General features: G+C 38.6%; 1 protein-coding gene across 50 annotated transcripts in view; it reads left to right on the forward strand.

The window, feature by feature from the left end:
• Nucleotides 1–20410, forward strand: part of GTF2I (general transcription factor IIi) — an 83082-nt gene that overhangs the window by 48846 nt on the left and 13826 nt on the right. For all 50 annotated transcript variants that reach the window (XR_014073356.1, XR_014073358.1, XR_014073360.1 and 47 more), the window contains 8 exons: nucleotides 2998–3108; nucleotides 4606–4671; nucleotides 5684–5867; nucleotides 10747–10805; nucleotides 11578–11649; nucleotides 15291–15474; nucleotides 16472–16530; nucleotides 19518–19589. Coding sequence is in view for 22 of the 50 variants with exons in the window: in XM_081557989.1 (XP_081414115.1) it covers nucleotides 2998–3108; nucleotides 4606–4671; nucleotides 5684–5867; nucleotides 10747–10805; nucleotides 11578–11649; nucleotides 15291–15474; nucleotides 16472–16530; nucleotides 19518–19589 (807 nt within the window). In the remaining 28 variants the exon portion in view is untranslated. The remainder of the gene's footprint in view (nucleotides 1–2997; nucleotides 3109–4605; nucleotides 4672–5683; nucleotides 5868–10746; nucleotides 10806–11577; nucleotides 11650–15290; nucleotides 15475–16471; nucleotides 16531–19517; nucleotides 19590–20410) is intronic.

A 20410-nucleotide genomic window follows, 5' to 3' on the forward strand; every position in this document is an offset into this window, starting at 1 on the left:
CTGCTACAGAGAAATAATTTTAATCCTTTGTGAAATGGATTGTGAGGTCAAGAGTAACATTTCCTCATACTTTCCCAGAATCAGTTTTTTGCTGCAGTAGTGGAGAAAAAACATAGGTGTGTTTGAGTTCATAGCTCTTCTTGACGTAATTCCATTTTTCATATAAATTAAAACACTTTATTAGTCTTTTAATAGAATTTACGTTATGGTATTTTATTATCACAAATAACTTCATCTGTTCACATTTAATAGATTGACTTCATTATTGTCTCGAGAGAAATGTGATAAACACTTTTTAATGTTTTACAGTCTTTGTTAAGTCATTTGTTAACTTGTTAAGAAACACTCTCCTAGATTTGTCTTTTTTCTAGTTATGGTCAAGAAGGCTATTTTTATAAAATATATTTATACTGTTAAATCCTTTTGTTTTAAAGTAAGTTAATCTGATTGAAGAAATGAGGTTGTTGGACACTAAAGAAAAGCAACCCTCTCTTGCCCTTTCGCCTTCACCTCAGTTTCAAACTTTTCAGGTTACAGTTGGGATGAATTTCATTACCATCAGAAGCTAAAGAAGAAAATCTTTTTTTATTTTATACTCTTTCAGTTTTAATTTTATCTAATTAACAATCATGTAAAATTATAATTTATAGAAATATTTAGGCTATATTAGCCTGTAAGGAAAATAGCTTTGTTTCAAGTATCATTGTTTAATGTTCATAAAGAAATACACTGAACAGTTAAAATGCTTGAACGGTATTCATAGGTCAGATAAGTATATTTCATTTTATCCTTTGCAAACTAGCCTAAAAATATTCTTTGGCTTCTAAAAATCTGTTTGGAAATTGGAAAAGAAGGATTTTGTCTGTCTGTTTTCAGAAGCCAAACATTAGAGATACCTAATACGTTTTCCAAAATATATCTACTTAGGGCATTAAATAATTAGGTTCAAACCTATTATGGAATCTTTTGACTATTTTTAATCCTTGTACTAACTTGCGAGCCCAGAATTCTTCATAGTCAAGTTTTTATTTTACTGGTAGTTTGTCATTTTAAAATTGTTCTTTACTACAGATTTTTTTTTTTCTGGTTTTGAACGTGCTTTTCTACAGTGAAATTTAACACTTGAAAGTTTTTATAGTGTCATCTGTTGTTTATATGATAACTTTTGTCTGAAATAGTGTCCCTTAGAGAAGTACTTATATATTTACCAGTGCATGTGCTATGCTTAGTTGCTCAGTTGTGTCCAACTCTTTGTGACCCCATGGACTGTAGCCTACAGGCTCCTCCGTCCTTGAGATTTTTCAGGAAAGAATACTGGAGTGGGTTGCCATTTCCTTCTCCAGATTTACCAGCATGTAAATAGGTCCTAATATGACTTTATCTGGCCCCAGTGACTCAATACCTTTTTCTCCTGTTGGTTTGAATGGTTAGTAAATGATTTCGGGTTATTAGAAAATCTGTTGACATTTTAGTTGGCCCTCCATATCTCCAAGCTTTAACCCAACTATGGATGAAAAATATTCAGGAACAATTTTTTTAGGAAGTTCTAAAAAGCAAAATTTGAATTTGCCATGTGCCAGGGAGCTATCTGTACAGCACTTACATTGTCTTAGGTATTACAAGTAATCTAGAGATGATATAAAGTATAAGGATGTGCATAGGTTATATGTGAATAATATGCTAATTTGTATAAGTGACTTCAGCATCTGTGGATTTTGGTATCCACGGGGTTTGTGGCCCCAGTCCCTATTAGTCTGTAAAGGAAGAACCCACAGTCAGTGAACGGGAGAATCAGTGTGCCCTGTCTTCTGATGCTATGATAGGAATGACATTTAAATATTTTAGGCTTACACTTAGATTCTCTTGATCAATAAACAGAGTATATAAAAGTTACTCATTGCTGTGCAAGACAACATGGTATATGATGCTAAATTTGGATTTCATGTTATTCTTTGAGAGCTTATCTATTAGTTAATAGCTGAAAGAATTATATCCATGATCTCATAACATAGTTAAGTCATGTAACATTCTCTGATCCTGTTTGTTTAGCTATAAAATGGGAATGAAAATTACCCTGAAAAGGGTAATTTATTGTATCTTATGGTATCTCTTTGTTACTGCTGTTTCCTTTAACTCAATAATTACTTTCTTCTTCATTCCACATTTAAGTGTAGATTTCTTAAAATGATATTTTCAGTAATTTACAGATAGTGTTTGAATAGAAATCTTAGTCGTGTGCCAACTAATATTTTCCAGGGGTCAGAAGAATATGACAGTGACAGCTTTTCTTACTTGATCCAATGTCCTTAATTCTAGCACCAGATATACTGAAGCATCATAGCAGAGTTGAGTTGTAGTCATAGCTACAAAGAAATCTTACTACAGATGTCTTGGGTGGTCTATATTCTGTGCTTAAGTATATGATCGCCATACATAGGTATTGTATCGGTTGAATCAACAATACTTGTTTCACAAATAATGTAATCTTATTTCTTTTAGTTTTGTTTATTGAAAGTTATCCGTACAGTTAGCTATCCAACCTCCTTTATGTGCTTGAATATTGAATAAGTTTAAATAGTTTTCTATTCAAGCTACATTTTCTTCCCTCTTTCTTATATATTTGTATGGTTTCCTTAGCTGTCTCCATTGAAACCTTTTTCATGAAAGACTTAAAATACACTATAATTCTTGACAGCCCTCTGAAAGGAGTTAGGAGAAAAGGAAATTTTTAATGACTTAATTCAAACTAATTTCAAACAAATTGAAACAAAGAAGACAAAGGAAAACGAGGATGACTCACTTGATCAGCTCCCAGAAGAGGAGAGCTGGAAATGTAACTGGGAAAAAATGATGCTGAAATGGCAATACAGAAATTAACAACTAACGTTCCAGTCATACTTAAATCCCCCCACGTCTTTCAAATGTTGAGAACTTGACAGGCAGTGGCTGTCATTCATTTTGCCTGTCCCTCCAGTGATGATGGTTTTCTTTTTCAAGATGATGACTATCCTCCACCTGCCAAGAGACCAAAGAGCAGTGAACCTCCCCAGCCACCCGTCACAGAACCTGCCAATGCCGGCAAACGGAAAGTGAGGGAGTTCAACTTCGGTAAGATCCTGGTTAAGTGTGGAATCTTCCATTGTTAATTAGAATTGGTGGGCTTAAGGAACTTCACTGGTTGTCCAGTGGTTAGGACCACTTTCACTGCCCAGGCCCAGGTTTATAGTCCCTGGTCAGGGGAACCAAGAGCCCACAAGCCATGGTAGAGCCTCCAAAAAAAGAAAAAGAATGGGCAGGCTTAAAAGTCATTGTTACTGACTTAGTAATTCAGTTATCTGTCTGAGATGTAGATCACTTTTTAATTTCAGATATAATTTTTTAAAGATTGATTTTATTTTTTGGCTGTGGTGGGACTTGGTTGCAGTGCACAGGCTTCTCTTGTTGCCTTGCACAGACTCTAGGGGTCTGGGCTTCAGTAGTTGTGGCTCACAGGGTCAGTTGCCCTGCAGCATATGGGATCTTAGTTTCTGGATCAGAGATCGAAGCCACATCCCCTGCGTGGCAGGCGGATTCTCGATGACTGGGCCACAGGGAAGCCCCAGATAGAATTTTTATATTAATTTTTCTTGCTTTGTGTAACTACTAGCCTGTAATCTAATCAAACCCCAGTGGAGACAATGTATCCATTTGAAAGGGACTAAGTGAAATATTAGTGGCAAATTGGGTTTGTGATCCTTATTTTGAATAGTTAGAACAGTTAGCTGTATACATTTTTAAAAATAGTACTTTAGTATATTTAAACTTGTCTCAGTGTTCTTGCCTGGAGAATCCCAGGGACGGGGGAGTCTGGTGGGCTGCCGACTATGGGGTCGCACAGAGTTGGACACGACTGAAGTGACTTAGCAGCAGCAGTCATAATTACTGGGCTTCCTAGGTGGCGCTAGTGGTAAAGAATCCACCTGCCAGTGCAACAGACGCCAGAGATACGGATTCAATCCCTGGGTTGGGAAGATCTCCTGGAGAAGGAAATGGCTACCCACTCGAGTATTCTTTTGTGAAAAATTCTGTGGACAGAGTAGCCTGGTGGGCTATAGTCCACGGGGTTGCAAAGAGTCGGACACGGCTGAGCATGCATGCAGTGCACCGCACCCATACTAAGTTTACATGTGTTTTTTAGCACGCTATTATGAATTACAACTATGCATAAAGTCTTATTTCCATACAACTCAGGCATGTGTTGGAAGGTTTCCTGCACAGTCTTGGAGACGCTCTCATTTTTGCTTCACTTTGTAGTGTTTAATTGTATGGGTCTTTTCTGCCCTCCTGCCTTACAGAATTTATGAATTTAAAAAGAGGTACTCAGTAAGAAGGGTTTTGAAAGTAAACTTTTAAACACCCCTACCTCCAATCTCTTATTGAACCAATTCTAAGTACCATTAAAAAAAAAACGGTTCTTAGGAAAGCAGTAAAATTATATAGACAGTTTGTTTCAAATTAGGATATATTATGTAGAAAATAAGTCTTGAGATGTTGGGTCATGTTAAGAGCATATTAATGCCCCAAACAAGGATTTATTGAGTTTTAACTTTTTCTCTAAATTTTCAGAGAAGTGGAATGCTCGAATTACTGATCTGCGTAAACAAGTTGAAGAATTGTTTGAAAGAAAGTATGGTAAGTCTTAAACTCAATAATTCTTGTGATATTTTGTTCTTAAGCTTTTAAACATTGGACCATTCATCTAACATGAGCAAATCCCATTCCTCCAGTGTCCCTGAGAAGGCTGTGGGTAGTGTCTATCCAGATCTTAGAAGTTGTGTTTCTAGATTATAGCAAAGCTTTACAAGAGTTTCCGTTACTTAATTGTCAGTTAATATTTCCTTTTAACTTGAAGCTTGCATAGTTGGGAGTTTGTTTATATACATTTATTGTTGACTTTGATGCAAAGCATTTTAAAACTCTGGTGTCCAAGACGTTGTGTCATGTCACCTCTTAAAACTTCTCACTGAAAAGTACTGAGTTCAGTGAGAGAAAGGTGTTCTCTTAATCTCAGTTCCATTGTCACACCTAAAAACGTTGTATGTGCTATGTAATACCCAGTTGCATTTAGATGTCCGTTATTATTTAGACAAACTGACTCCGTAGTTTAACAAAAGTATCAATGTCTATTCATTATATTTGATTTGTAGAACTTCCCGTCCTTTTGGCTTTTTGCACCTGTTGTATTATATTGTTCTTAGATATATAAATCTTAGAATTTCTACATTTTGGAGAAATATTCTGCTTCAGTTATACTAAAAAATCCTTTTTACAAAAGCATATTTTTAAAATATTACTTCTTCATTATATGCTGTTTTTACTAGCTGATATTAACTGGTATATTTTTCTGGATTCATTTGTGGTTAAAATTTCAAAAGAAAGTCTTCCTCTATGTATATTATTTCAAAATAATATATTGTTAATATATCCTTGCAGTTTTGGTTAAGTAATGTACTGACATCTTTGGTGATCTTTTCCTTTCAGTTCTTTTGTGCTGTTTTTCTTTTGATGCCGTGATAAGTGGAATTTAAAAATAGTTATAAAAATTACAGAGTAATATCTGTGTATTCGATTATTAGTCTTTTCTACCATCTGTGCTGCATCCTTGTCGTTTCATAATTTTTCCTTTCTCTTTTTACCCTTAAAGCTCAAGCTATAAAAGCCAAAGGTCCTGTGACGATCCCGTACCCTCTTTTCCAGTCCCACGTGGAAGATCTTTATGTAGAAGGACTTCCGGAAGGAATCCCCTTTAGAAGGCCATCTACTTACGGAATCCCTCGCCTTGAGAGGATATTACTTGCAAAGGAAAGGATTCGTTTTGTGATTAAGAAGTAAGACTCTTAAACTTTTTCTTTGACCTTGGTTATTGCATCTTTTTATATTGTTGGCAAATATTCACTAGCCACTAGGGGCTATATTTAAAGTAAGTTGTTTTATTTTCTGCTTTTCAGTGTGTCTGTGTAAGTTTTGACAGAGTTGGCTTTTGGAATATGCACATCTGTCCATCAGTATTTTCTTTTCCAGTTTTTTGCTAAGTATGCTAACGAAAATACTGAAGTATGACTGTCTTATTTTTTAGGTCTGAATTTTAAAAAACGTATGTGAAAATAAAGTAGGTTATAAAAATAAACAATAGAAGTAAGAATGAAAAGAAAGAAAATAGCTGAATGATGTAAGTTCTTTTGTACTCACATAAGAGTTGTAGCAAGAAGGTTTTTTTTTTTTAAGTACGTGTAGCATTTGAAAGTGTATCTGCTTCCATTTAAAAATGGCAACCGCATAACACATTTCCATATTTTCTACCAACTAAAATTCTATTAAGATTACAATAAAAGGTTTAAAAAACTATCAGGACATTTATCAATATATTCAGCAAATGTAGATGCATGGCAACTTTCTCTTAGCTACATGAAGCAAGTATTAGATGCATTTGTAAATGGGAACAACTGGAGACTAATTATCTATAGGAAATTATTAAATATAATTGTTGAGCTAAAATTTTCAATGGGAAGTCTAGAAGATATGTTAGTATTATAAATCATAAAGATGATTATGTACATGAGACATGAGAAAGACTAGTGAGTCCTTATCCAGTGACATCTGTTTGTTGTTCTGTCGCTAAGTCACGTCCAACTTTTTGTGACCCCTTGGACTACAGCTTGTCAGGTTTCCCTGTCCACTATCTCCTGGAGTTTGCTCAAACTCATGTGACATATGACTTAACGTGAAAACAGAAGGAAAGTGTCAAAAACGTATAGCATTTATTTTCCAAGCCTAAAAAACATATGGAGCAGGATAAATGAGAAGAAAACAAAGATATATCCCTAGTCACATTTCATAGTTTCAGTGCCCTAAGGATAAAGGCAGAAAGCACTAGGTTCCAGAGAACAAAGCCATGTCACAATAAAGAACGAAAATTGAACTGATGTCATAGCCTTGATTTGAGCAGTAACAGATATAACACTGTTAAGTCATTCTTTCCAAGTTCTATGTGAAAATGAGATAAGCTTTCAGTTCTATAGCCAGACAAACATGTATGAAATCAAACAGAGATTCCAGCATAAAAGAGGTTGGGTAGCAGTTGGGATGTCTCCAGCAGTAAATAGCAGAAACCCTCCTTCATACTGGACTGATACTGTCAGTAAGCCTCTTATCTCACCTAGCTGGGAGATGGGAGGATTAGAACAGTGAGGCTGTGCTTGTGCTTCTCTCCAGATTCTTCCTTCCTTACGCTGATAGCTTCCTTAGACTAGTTCTGAGTCTGGATGCAGTAGTTCCAAGAATCACAGCCAGACGCATCTACCGAGAGGAGACACTAGCTGCCTGTGTTTCTCTGAGAGCAGGAAAACCCAACTTCTCTTTGGTTCAGTTTGTGTCAAATGCTTATTCCTCAGTCAGGTGCAGGCCTAGGAACAAGAACACCATGATGGATTTATTCTGTAGTCCTCACTTTTCGGTGGGAGGGAGAGGGGACGTTCACTTATATACGTGACTTTGATTTTAAGTTCTAATCTGGATGTCTTTTTGAGTTATGTGCATTTTATAACTGATTTAATTTTTTCCTGACTTTGGGCTATAAATAGTAAGGTTAGTAACAGCAGCAGGATAGTCATTTGCAGAAATGTTCATATTCTTTATTCTGGTTGAGAAAATGGAGACATTAAAAAACACCTTGACCAAAGAGTACAACCCAAGCAGACTTCCTTCTGCTTTGGTATTAGATAAGGGAACAACAGAATTTAACAAAGGCTAAAAAAGACTCAGGAGACACCTCAGTTAATAGGTGAGCTATCCTCTACAGAGAAGCTTGTTACTAACAGATGTTCTACTTTCAAACAAATGATAGTTTAAAGATTTTGGCCTCCATTTTTCCATGATCAATCAAGTGCTGTCAAGTGTAACTCTGCTTACACAAGACCACGTGGTAGGCAGCCATGCATATTAGCAGCATTGGCATCACCCGAGAGCTTTGAGAGACACTGAATCTCAGATCCTACCTAGACCTACTGGATCCAACCTGTTTGTGATGTGGGTCCCCGGTGATTACAGTGCTTATTAAAATTTGAGGCTCCTGGGCATGGGGAACAAGCTCTGAAGGCCGAATAATAATAATGGCAGTCCAGCATGATGTGTCCAGTACAGCCAAGCAGTTTACATGATTGCCCACGCCTTTTTTTTTTAAACAGATGAGGGATTATGGCAATGAGAAGGAGGAAGTAAATATTTCATAATCTCTCATGAAACTGAATGGTAAACAAACAGGGCTTGTTGTAAAACCCTGACACTAGTCCTAGGCCGGAGAAGGCAATGGCACCCCACTCCAGTACTCTTGCCTGGAAAATCCCATGGACGGAGGAGCCTGGTAGGCTACAGTCCATGGGGTCGCTAAGAGTCGGACGACTGAGTGACTTCACTTTCACTTTTCCCTTTCATGCACTGGAGAAGGAAACGGCAACCCACTCCAGTATTCTTGCCTGGAGAATCCCAGGGACGGCGGAGCCTGGTGGGCTGCCGTCTATGGGGTCACACAGAGTCGGACACGACTGAAGCGACTTAGCAGCAGCAGTCCTAGGTAGGAATCGTAAACAGCCTGCCCCCCTCCACACACACGCATATTGAGATATTAAGAAGCATATAGTTTTCAGAGCTCTTATACTGTCATTTTCTTATAGTGCTTGGTTTTTAGTTTGTTCAATTCAGTTCAGTCGCTCAGTCGTGTCCGACTCTTTGCGACCCCATGAATCGCAGCACACCAGGCTTCCCTGTCCATCACCAACTCCCGGAGTTTACCCAAACCCATGTCCATCAAGTCGGTGATGCCATCCAACCATCTCATCCTCTGTCGTCCCCTTCTCCTCCTGCCCCCAATCCTTCCCAGCATCAGGGTCTTTTCCAGTGAGTCAACTCTTCGCATGAGGTGGCCAAAGTATTGGAGTTTCAGCTTCAACATCAGTCCTTCCAATGAACACCCAGGACTGATCTCCTTTAGGATGGACTGGTTGGATCTCCTTGCAGTCCAAGGGACTCTCAAGAGTCTTCTCCAACACCACAGTTCAAAAGCATCAATTCTTTGGCTCTCAGCTTTCTTCACCGTCCAACTCTCACATCCATACATGACCCCTGGAAAAACCATAGCCTTGACTAGACGGACCTTTGTTGGCAAAGTAATGTCTCTGCTTTTAAATATGCTATCTAGGTTGGTCATAACCTTCCTTCCAAGGAGTAAGCGTCTTTTAATTTCATGGCTGCAGTCACCATCTGCAGTGATTTTGGAGCCCAAAAAAATAAAGTCTGACACTGTTTCCACTCTTTCCCCATCTATTTCCCATGAAGTGATGGGAACAGATGCCATGATCTTAGTTTTCTGAACGTTGAGCTTTAAGCCAACTTTTTCACTCTCCTCTTTCACCTTCATCAGGAGGCTCTTTAGTTCTTCCCTTTCTGCCATAAGGGTGGTGTCATCTGCATATCTGAGGTTATTGATATTTCTCCCAGCAATCTTGATTCCAGCGTATGTTTCTTCCAGCCCAGCGTTTCTGTACTCTGCATATAAGTTAAATAAACAGGGTGACAATATACAGCCTTGATGTACTCCTTTTCCTATTTGGAACCAGTCTGTTGTTCCATGTCCAGTTCTAACTGTTGCTTCCTGACCTGCATACAGGTTTCTCAAGAGACAGGTCAGATGGTCTGGTGTTCCCATCTCTTTCAGAATTTTCCACAGTTTATTGTGATACACACAATCAAAGGCTTTGGCATAGGAGTTTCAATTTTTTTTAATAACTAAGGAAAATATGCAGATTAGTTTGTAGATTTTGCTTGTTGCTAATATTAAAGCATATAAAACTATATATTTGGTATTTAAATCTTTGTGCAAGTTCATCACAAGATATTCATGCCTTGCACGTTCTGTTCAAGTCTGTTTGATATCCTCATTTATTGGAAGCCATCTTCCACGTTTGGAAAATACTTAGTAAGCCTTTCCCCAAATGTTAAATGTGGTTAGTCTTGATACACACATACTATTTGTTTATTGAGAAGGGTGATTCTATACTTCAGCAAATGTTTTATTTCACAGCTCCTTCATGACCTTAATCCTGTGTTAGTTTCCAACATTTCTGAGATTACGGTTAATACGCTGTTATGCTTCTCTGTGATCCCGCTCTCCTGCCCCTGCTCTGTTACTTGAGGATATTGCAATAAAATAGTGATACATAAGTCAGATTGTGCAAATTCTCTGGAGAGTTTATGTATTTGGAAAATTTTTAAAGCATGTGTATTCTGAAATATATTTAGTTCAATTAGTTTTGAAATTTATTTAGGATTTTTATAGCTAGATTATAGATAAATTAAAGGAAGGTTATCTTGAATGTAAAGTGAAATTGAAGAATCTCATTTAAAATTTTGTAGTTTGATTCTTTTGGTGTTCTGCTTTTGTAAAATACCTTTGATTTACCAAGTTAACTGTTTTTTGTGTGGTGTGTTTAAAGACACATTTTCCATGAAGACCATTATGAAACAATGTGCAGTTACCAAGTTGTCTTAAATCTCTTAGGATTTAATTGTGCTCAGGATTTAATTGTGCTCAGCAGTCCAGGCTATCTTTTGAAAACTGGCCTTGAAAACTGAATTATTATATAAGTGCTAGTAGTTACTACTTTTGCTGAATATTGATGGGGTAAATATTTAGTAATTTTTCTCACCTTTCAGACATGAACTTTTGAATTCAACACGTGAAGACTTACAGCTTGATAAACCAGCTTCAGGAGGTAGGTCTTCAGTCTTATGTCAAATTGTATGTTAAATCAGAACATGATGTACAAGGAATATTGTTCTAGATTCTCAAGAATAATAATCTTTTCTCCTCAATAACTCATTATAAATAAATGTAAACATCACATTTCTGTGTAGACTATAAAAGGATGATGTCTGTTCTCCATTTGAGATGCAAAATTTATCTGGAATAATGTGTTGAAGAGTTTATTATGCTAGTCTAGATTAATCAATTGAATGATCATCCATCTGGATACCCACAACTTAAAGACTTAGCACAGAAAGCCATGAGCATCATCACTTGTTGGTTAAATGTGTTTTGGGGAAATACATTCATGATTTGTTCTCTTAGTTGCTTTTGCTCTGTAGTGGAGGATGTTGGGTGGGGACATAAAATGAAAATTTTATCACTTACAGTTGATACAATAAAAGAATTGTCAGCATTATCAAAGCCCCAAATGTATTGTCACAAAAACTGCCTGCAAGCTGTTCTTTAGTAAAATGGATTCTCTTTCCTAACTTTAATGATGACACGTTATAGTACCTGTGTAATATTACTATTAAGTTATAAATTTTCATTTTGTCATTGTTTTGTGAGTTTTTACACTTTTCATTCAGTGTCACCACTGTTTTAATAAACACATTATGAAATCTTAGAAATAATTTTAGAACAGAAAAACAATACTGCCTACTTAATAGTTTATTTCATGATATTTAGTAATTTTATTAATGTCATCAAATTGAAGAATTTGTATGTTACTCTTACAGTCAAGGAAGAGTGGTATGCCAGAATCACTAAGTTACGAAAGATGGTAGATCAGCTTTTCTGTAAAAAATTTGGTAAGTCTAATTTCCTCCCTAGCTAAAGTATTAACAGAATAATTTTTCCAAATTTTGCTTTTTAAGAAAGTAGGTACCATGGATGGCTCATCTCCAGCCCTCTTTTATTGTTTGCTTTTTGAACATATATTATGAAAAGTTTTAAACCTGTGTGGAAGGGGAGAGAACATTGAGATGGACCCCCATGTCCTCTTGACTAAATTATTGATCCTACAGACAGGCTTTTCGGCACTGAGCAGTTCGCAGAGAGTCCTTTGAACAGTGTGCCCCAGTGGAGTGTGGAGGACTGTCAGAGGTGCCCTGTCCTGGAGGGCAGGCAGTGTTCAGAGCACTTGCTGTGCTTTGTATCCCCAAACAGTTGCAATACTTAGCTTTGGTTTATCATTGTGACGTCTTTTGTTACTTTCTTACTTGAGCATTTTCAACTATTCTTATGGCAAGTTTCAGATATTACTGACACTGCATTTCTTTCCATTTCATTGGCTGTCCTCTTCATTCTCTCCTCAGCCCCTCCCTTAAGTTCAGTCTTTACGTTTTGGATGCTACTCCACAGCTCAGTCCTGAGCCCTCTGGGCCCTCTGGCTGTGCTTTGTCCACAGTTAGTCTCACTCCGTCTGCCTTAAAAATGGTGTATCGTCCATATTGAATAGTGACTTCCACATTCAAGTTTCTAGCCCTGAAAACTCTTTAACACTGGACCTGTGTATTCACCCAGCTGGTTGGCAGTTCTTCCGACTCCACACATCCCAAGTCGAGTCCTTGACTCCCCTTTCGACCTGTCCCTTTCCCCGTCCTCCCAGCCGCCCCCCCTCCCCCGCCTGCTCATTCAGGCCAAACCCCCTGCAGTCACGCTTGATTTCTTCATTTCCAAGACCTCCTGCTGACTCTACATGTACAACATAGTGCACATCGGTGTCTTTCTCTTCCTCACTGCTGACTCTCTGTACTCAAAGCCGATCACCGTACCCCAAAGCAGCCAGCTTTCAATGCCACTGAAAACTTAAAATGCAGCTTGTCACTGTGTGTGCTCTGTGGCTTCCCTTTGTGCTGCGAATAAGTTGCACAGCGCAGCCCTGATCGCGGCCGCCCCGCCTTTGTTCCGGTGTCTGCTCGCTCACTTCAGTACCAGCTGTGAGGACCACCTACTTGTTGTTCACTTCTGTAAGGTCATGCCCTCCTTGGATTGCTGCTCTGTCGGCATTCTTATTTCTGGAATGCTCTTACCTCAGATGCGTGGTGCCTGTCCTTTAAATCTCCGTTTACATGTGTCTTCTTTGGAGAGGTCTTCACCAGGGGCTCATCTGACGTAAACCACGAAGCACACTGTATGTCAGCACGCTTTGATTTTTCTTAAAGGACTAATGGCTGCCTTTTTCCTTCCATTATAATACAATTTGTACAACAGCCCACATCTCATGTGTCTTGGCTGTTCGTAGAACAGTGCTTGGTGCCTGAGCAGATGATCAACAAATACTGAATGGACCAGTGTCATTAAAAACTACTGAGAAATTACTGAACCTGTCAGTCATATAGTGTACATGGGGCCTCACTGAATTATAACACTGCAAAGATCAAAGGAAGCCCAGAAGTGCCACAGAGACTCACGAGGACACAGGGCATTTCTGTTTTGTGAAAGAAACCATGTGAGTTTTACCACAAAAAGTTGAAGTCTCCTGGGTGCAGATTCTTGTTCCTCCCATGGATTCCAAGAGTGGGGTATGGCTGTGACCCAGGAAACCAGCTTTTAGGTGCAGTTCAAGTGGCAACTACAAACTTAGTTCATTTAATGTTTGCTGTTTTCAGAATCTGTGCACTTCAGTTTTACTTACATGATTTAGCTCCCTGAGACTCTTAATGCCTTGAGGAAGTCAGAATTTAAGTTTTTCCCCCTCATTATCCTTGATTGCCCAACATGAATACTTGGGTAGCTTAATGAAAATTTACCTCTGTGTGCATCTGGTCAGAAGTCAGCTAAGGAACAATGAAGAATGCACACTTTAACAATCATTATATTTCTAACCATTTAGTGAAAGAAGATTGTGAACGTTATCATTAGAAATGCCACCATGGTATCGTCCTAATTTGCAACTAGTTGGCATAGATAACAGGCATCTACATGAACAGGCTTAAACTTTAACCTCTAGGACGTTTAGTTCTAGAAATCAAACCTGTTATGTAAGAAACAGCCAATCCTAGTAGATCATTGGTGCTTGCTAGTAAGCTGACTTCTCCCTCATGGAAGGAGAAAGCTGTGGGTGCAATAGTATAGTCACAGAAAGAAAAATTGGCCAGTAGAAAATATTTTGGCATCGTAGCAGAGCTAAGAAAATAGATAAGAGTTTGTGTGAGATGGCAGGGGAGGAAGGAGGCTTCAGAAGGAGTGGATATATTTATACTTAAGGCTGAGTTGAGTTGCTGTAGGGCAGAAACCAACACAATATTGTAAAGCAGTTATCCTCCAATGAAAAATTTTAAAAATAGATGAGCGTTTATATATTGTTACATTGCAAGCAACAAAATTCTGCTCCTGGCCTGTACTTAAACTTTAGAGAGAAAGACACCAGCAGAATTGTTGCTTTCTTCAAGGCTCCTGACAAGGAAAGAGGAAAACTTAAGATTGTCGATCATATCAAACACAAGTCTTACAAGTTATACTGCAGATCAGCACCTGTGAACCCCTGTGTGTCTGGTGCTGAGAACTCAGCCCACAGAAGACAGTGAATGCTTCCCCGCTCCCCAAGGATTCATTTATAGATTAGGGTGATATGCATAGCAAAGCAACAAGTAAATATGTAGTATATTAGAAAGTATTAAGTGTTCAGGAAAAAATTAAGCAGAATGACTAGGGAGACAGGAAAGGTTACTTAATATAGAGGAGACCTTGTTCATGATGAGATGAGCGCTAATGCACTTGACCTTCCCCCTTTCTGTAACTTGTGCAGTTTCTTAGCTCCAACAATTTGGTTCTTTTTTATTTTATAGGAAGTTTTGTTAGAATTAAGATTATGTCCTTTATTGCTATATTTGCAGAGTGACTATAATAAATAGTACTCCCAGGTGTGAGTGTGAAAGCCTTTACCATGTTTTCAGAGGTAATATTTCCTTAAACAGCTCTGATCTAAATTATATTGTATTTGGTTTTTCAAATACACACTCCTTACGTTGTTGGGATCCTACAATATAGTAGAGCCATTCAGATTTGGTGCTGATGAAATGAAGGAAGGAATTAAGGCAGAAGGCGTTTGAATTTGAGAGGAGAGTCAAAGAAATACAGATTCTTCAAGAAGGCACTCTTTTCAACCATCAGATTATAAAATATTTAAATTTAACACACAGAATACAAGGGACACCTATAAATGCCTATATTTTGTAAATTTCTTGTTATACTTATTTGGATTGTGGCTTTGAAGTTGAATTAGTAATTACATTTTTACATTTTAAAGTTTCAATGCTGCGCCTATTCAGAAACAGATAGTAAGCTAGCATTCCCATTTCCCATTTTTGTATTCAGTGATTGTTAAGGTCATTTTAAAGATGCTTTTTAAAAAGTTGACATGTCGTTTATTATGAATTTTTTTTTTAAATATAATTTCAACGAAAATTTAGTCTCCAGTCTTCTGAATTGCTTTTCTTTTGTAAAGCTGAAGCCTTAGGGAGCACTGAAGCTAAGGCTGTACCTTACCAGAAATTTGAAGCACACCCTAATGACCTCTACGTGGAAGGACTGCCAGAAAACATTCCTTTTAGAAGTCCCTCGTGGTATGGGATCCCAAGGCTGGAAAAAATTATTCAAGTGGGCAATCGAATTAAATTTGTTATTAAAAGGTAGGATTATAATTTGCAGAAACATATTTAATGTTGTCTTTAAGAAAAGTTAATTTCATAAAAATGGGCTTTTCCCCCTCCCAATTGGACTTTACTCCCCATATTTAAAACTGAGGTATTACATTTAGATTCGGTTTTCAAGCAGTTGTCTCTGTAGTACCAGGCACCAGATATATAAAATTGGATCCAATTTTATAGTTGGAAACTCCGTCCTTGCATCGATCAATGCAGAAAAGCACTAGCTTTGGGAAAGAGGGTGAGGGTAGCGTGCAGATGGTTCACTTGTGCACAGAGGATGCAAGAAAAGGGGTTCAAATGAAGGAAATAGCATAAGTAGGTCAGGGCAAGGAGGTGTCAGATGGCCTTGAATATTCAGATAACCACACAGTCTGTGTGGAAGGGAGTGATGCCCTTGAGGGCATGATACACTGAGATGGCCCTGGGGAGGAAGCCTAGCTTTATGTCCTGTACAGTCAGTGAAGGGTTGAAGAGGTTTTAAAGCTGATTCCTCTTAAAACAATTTGAACTGGATCTTAAAAGGGTCACTCTGGCTTGACTTTGGAAGATAGCAGAATGGGTGATTTGAGGGCAGAGTGTGGGAGCAGAAGTCCCATTTAATACAAAAGAATTGTCCTTGAGGTAGAATTTGCTTGCTAATTGGGGTTGTGCATTTGTGTATCTATTTGTTGGGACAAGCTTCAGGGTGACAAAGCCAGATACATCTACCTGTATTGTACTGTAGTTCACCTGAAGGATAGAAACCCGAGGTTGAACTGGGATGGGGCCAAACACAACTGTTTTGCCACAAGTTAGCTTAAAATGCCTTTGAGGACATATTGTTGGTCCCACCTGAATCTTTGTAAATTGCTATTTTCAAAATAATCTAAAGTCACCAAGATGATTTTTTTATTCACTGCAGATGAAGGTAGAATGAACCATATGGGAAGTAAAGGTGGTCTTAAATGCCTTCATCCTGATACCAATTGTATTTTTACAGACCAGAGCTTCTGACGCACAGCACTACTGAAGTTACTCAGCCCAGAACGAATACACCAGGTAAGAAAGTTGTGAGACCCTTTTTAAAACCTTGTAAATCAAATAGTTTCTAAGCTTTCATTAAACTTTTAAAGCCATAGAATTGTTCTTTTCTCCCTTCCACTCAAAAAAGTGTTTCTTGGAAGATCAACACAGGCACTCCTTTTTTTATCAAGATGAACATAGCAGTTTGGGACAAACTTGAGCTTTGAATTTAGACCCGTGGTGTTTAGTAGAAATACAGCGTGTCACAATGCAAGCCATGTATGTCATGTAAAATTTGTATGTGGTGGGTTAGTTTACATTTTTCATTTATTTACATCCTTTGTTTGAATCTCTGGTGTGTATTGTATACTTCCAGCACATCCTAATTCAGGTGACCACATTTCAAGTGCACAGCTGCCCACACGTGGCTAATGGGCCAGACCACGAGATTTAGACTTTCATCTTTTCACGAGGACTTCAGTTTTAAAATGACAGATACTGTGATTGCAGCAGCTGCGCTGACATCCTGCCCAACAGAAAAGAGCTTTAAAAGTCTCGGTCTCAGTTGTCAGAATGGTTTTGTTTTCTTTATCTGAGGTATATAACTGTGCCTTTCTTTCTTTCTGATGTTTTTATTTTCCATTCCATAATGTCAGATAAAGTGACCTTAACGTATGTGTCTGCACATTAGGTTCTATAGGTTCTGCAACCTTAGGAGCTTCTGTTGCTAGGACCCAATAATGGGTTCTTCTGAATTTTTGTTGTTAAATCTTTTCCCATTCCTTCTTTTTGTTTCTTTCGTTTTTGCATTTAATCATTCTCGTAAATGCTAAGGTGAACTGCTGTAAAAACTGGGTTATTTGTCTGCACTAAAGTACTGATTCTTGAGTTTTAGGGACCTGGGTACAACTGGTGAAAGTCATCAGTATGCTAAACAGGTGGTATAATTTTTTTGTGTTCATCACGGCATGAGAAGTATTTGAAAAAAACTACACTAGGGAAACAGATCACAGAATTCTGTGCCCAGAATTCTGCTGGGGAGAAGAGGTGATGCTTAATTTCTTAGGTTGAACGCAGCTTCATCAGCCCAGCAAGCTCTTCAGAATGCATTTGACTTAGGCAAAGAAACAAGATATTGGTGACAGATTGAAGACCGGATGTGAGAAACTTTACTAAGCAATGTAATACAAACAAAAATATTCCCAAAGGTAGAGCTGTGGTATGCATTAGTCTGAATGTGATGGAAGTCTATGTGTGAGTCTTCATTTCTTAAGACAGACCTCAAGTTCAAGCTTGTGATTATTTTGATGACTGATTTTATTAGGAGCATTTCTCATAGTGACTGTGAACTGAGGATGTTGAACATGTATCATTGGAACAATCTGTAGGCACCATAGAAGTTACTCTGAGGATTAAGTAATAGTTTCAGCAGTACTTGATCTGCTGTTTTCTGGCATAGACAGTTACAGGCCTCGTATCTAAAGACACTCCATTCTCCCAGTCATTAACAGAACTTGGCCTTCGGCCACTCATAGACGACCTTGGAAAGAATCAAAGCTTGTCCTTCTTCATTCCTTCAAAATGGTCTTTGGTCTGCCAGTGCCCTGGGTGTTAGTCTTGCCAGGCTAATTCAGGTCCTTGAGTAACTGACGGAAGAATTGTGTTAGTCGTTGCCATCAGAGACGTCTGCCTAACTCTCAGGTAACGGTTGTGCCGAAACACATGTAAGTGCACTTGGCTGTCAGTCTGGGAAAAGGGAGGTGTCTCGTGTGAGAAAGTTGTGGCACTAGCCAGGTAATTGAGCTTTGCAGGGGAAGAAAGTGAAGGTAGTTGGTGCTTGTGTGGAATGGTGCAGAGATCTGTTTGTATTAGTGTAGAAGTACCAAAGAAGGAAGTGCAGGGTGAGGCAGAAGGGGAGCATCAAGTTGACTGATGCCCTTGACTTTGGAGAAGGGAGACTCTGCCAGTTGGTATAGTAATATTCCAATTTGCTTTATACCAGACTGACTTCGTCTAGTTGAATGGCTGAATTATCATATTAAACCCTTGAGATGCTAGGTTTTCTTTTAAAGAAAAGATTTTAAAGTACTTTCTTGGTAAAAGTAAAGGAAAAGAAGGAGTTTCTGAGGCTCCGAAGCTTGAGCAGTATTTTTAGAACTTCTCCAACGTTTGCTGCCGTCTCACACACAGACATGGCTGACTTTCGCTTGTGGGATGATTCGTGCGCACTCTGCCCTTTTCTCTAAATTACTCTCTCTTATCCTCCTTCCTCATCCAACACTTCCAAGCATCCTCCACGGTCCCCAAGTTCACCTCCACCCTCTGCATCCTCACCTCCACCAAACAAGCTCCGATAATCTGTCCAAGTGATAACCCTACCTATCTTTTCTAATAGCTTATTTTTTCTTTATTTTTATGTTGTATTTAAAGGGATATGGTTGTCTTACAAATAAAGGGTAAGGAAATAAACCAGATTACAGATGTGAACAGTGTTCAGTCACACCTCCCTAATCACTTTATCATTCATTTCTTGCTGTAAATCTGTAGGCATACATGTGTCCAATAAAACAAGGAATGCCTGTTTAGAAAGGCTAATACAATTGAAGCTCCCCTAGTTGAACCTGGTACCGGAGGCCTGGGCCCTTATACAGGTGGTCCTCCTACTCCTGAGAGGGTTCTTCAATGTACCTCCAAGGAGTAGTGTTTAAAAACTATTCATTCTAAATGCTTCTGAACAAGTTCCTTTTTATCTACATTGTGCACTTAAATTGGAATTCTGTCTCCCTGAACTTCATGACAAGTGCAGGATATCATTCTTTTCCTTATGAACAGAATGTTTTGCTCTTAAGAAAAGCTGTATGAAGAGTGTCCCTGGATATGCACCTGAAACTGTTACAGTGTAATATGCTGATTACATCTCAGGTTTTAAAAAAATGGCATCACTAGAAAGAATAGCATCCAATCTGATTTTGTGTCAGCACCCATAAGGGACATGGTTGATTAGATTGATTTTTGCTTTCTAGTCAAAGAAGATTGGAATGTCAGAATTACCAAGCTACGGAAGCAAGTGGAAGAGATTTTTAACTTGAAGTTTGGTAAGTAAAACAGTTTTTAGTTTTAAAATGTTAATGAAAGGCAGTGTTCCGAATGAACATTTTAGCTGTTCAGGGCCTAAAGAGGGAAGATCTCAGAAACGGGGTTTGACTTTCTTTCAGCTCTGACATTGGCTGCTTAAACTGAGCAAGTTACCTTCTGTCCCATGGACTCCCGATTTCTCGTGTATCAGAGCGGGAGAGCGTGGGAGGTCTTGGGAGGGACCTCAGTCCCGCTGTCTGTACCTGTGACCTGGCTGACACCACTTGACACATGGGTTTGCTCATCTGTTTCAGCGTAGATTTGTTGACAGTGGTTTCTTGGAGTGCTGTCTTGAGGATTCTGACAAGGCTCAAGTGTTTCGGTTGATTGGGTGTGTCTCGTGGAGAAGGAAGGAAGGAGCAGAGTGATCCCAATATTCCCGGGACAGTGCCATCATCATTTTAATATCTGATATTAACGTTTGTGTCCTGGATCAGGAACCTTCAGTACACTCGACCAGTCTGCTCAGGCACATATTCTTGCACACCTCTTTCCTTTGGCATGTGGGATCTTAGTTCCTTGACCAGGAATCGGACCCAGGCCCTCAGCAGTGAAAGCGCAGAGTCCCAGCCTCTGGAGCACCAAGGAATTCCCTCTTATCTTTTAAACAAGGTGCTGGGTTCAAGGACTAGGTAGTTGCCATATGGCTGTAGTTCATTTCCTCCCAGAGCACAGAGACAATTTTGATTGTCCTGTCCAAAGGGACAGTTAATTATCCCTTTGATTCAAAGTGTTAAAATGTTCCTCTTATTTTTTTAAGCTTGTTCTTCAGTTTTCTCCA

Source organism: Giraffa tippelskirchi, chromosome 13 (assembly GCF_054371585.1).
Source record: "Giraffa tippelskirchi isolate mGirTip1 chromosome 13, T2T-mGirTip1v1.2.pri, whole genome shotgun sequence".
NCBI classification, from domain to species: Eukaryota; Metazoa; Chordata; class Mammalia; order Artiodactyla; family Giraffidae; genus Giraffa; species Giraffa tippelskirchi.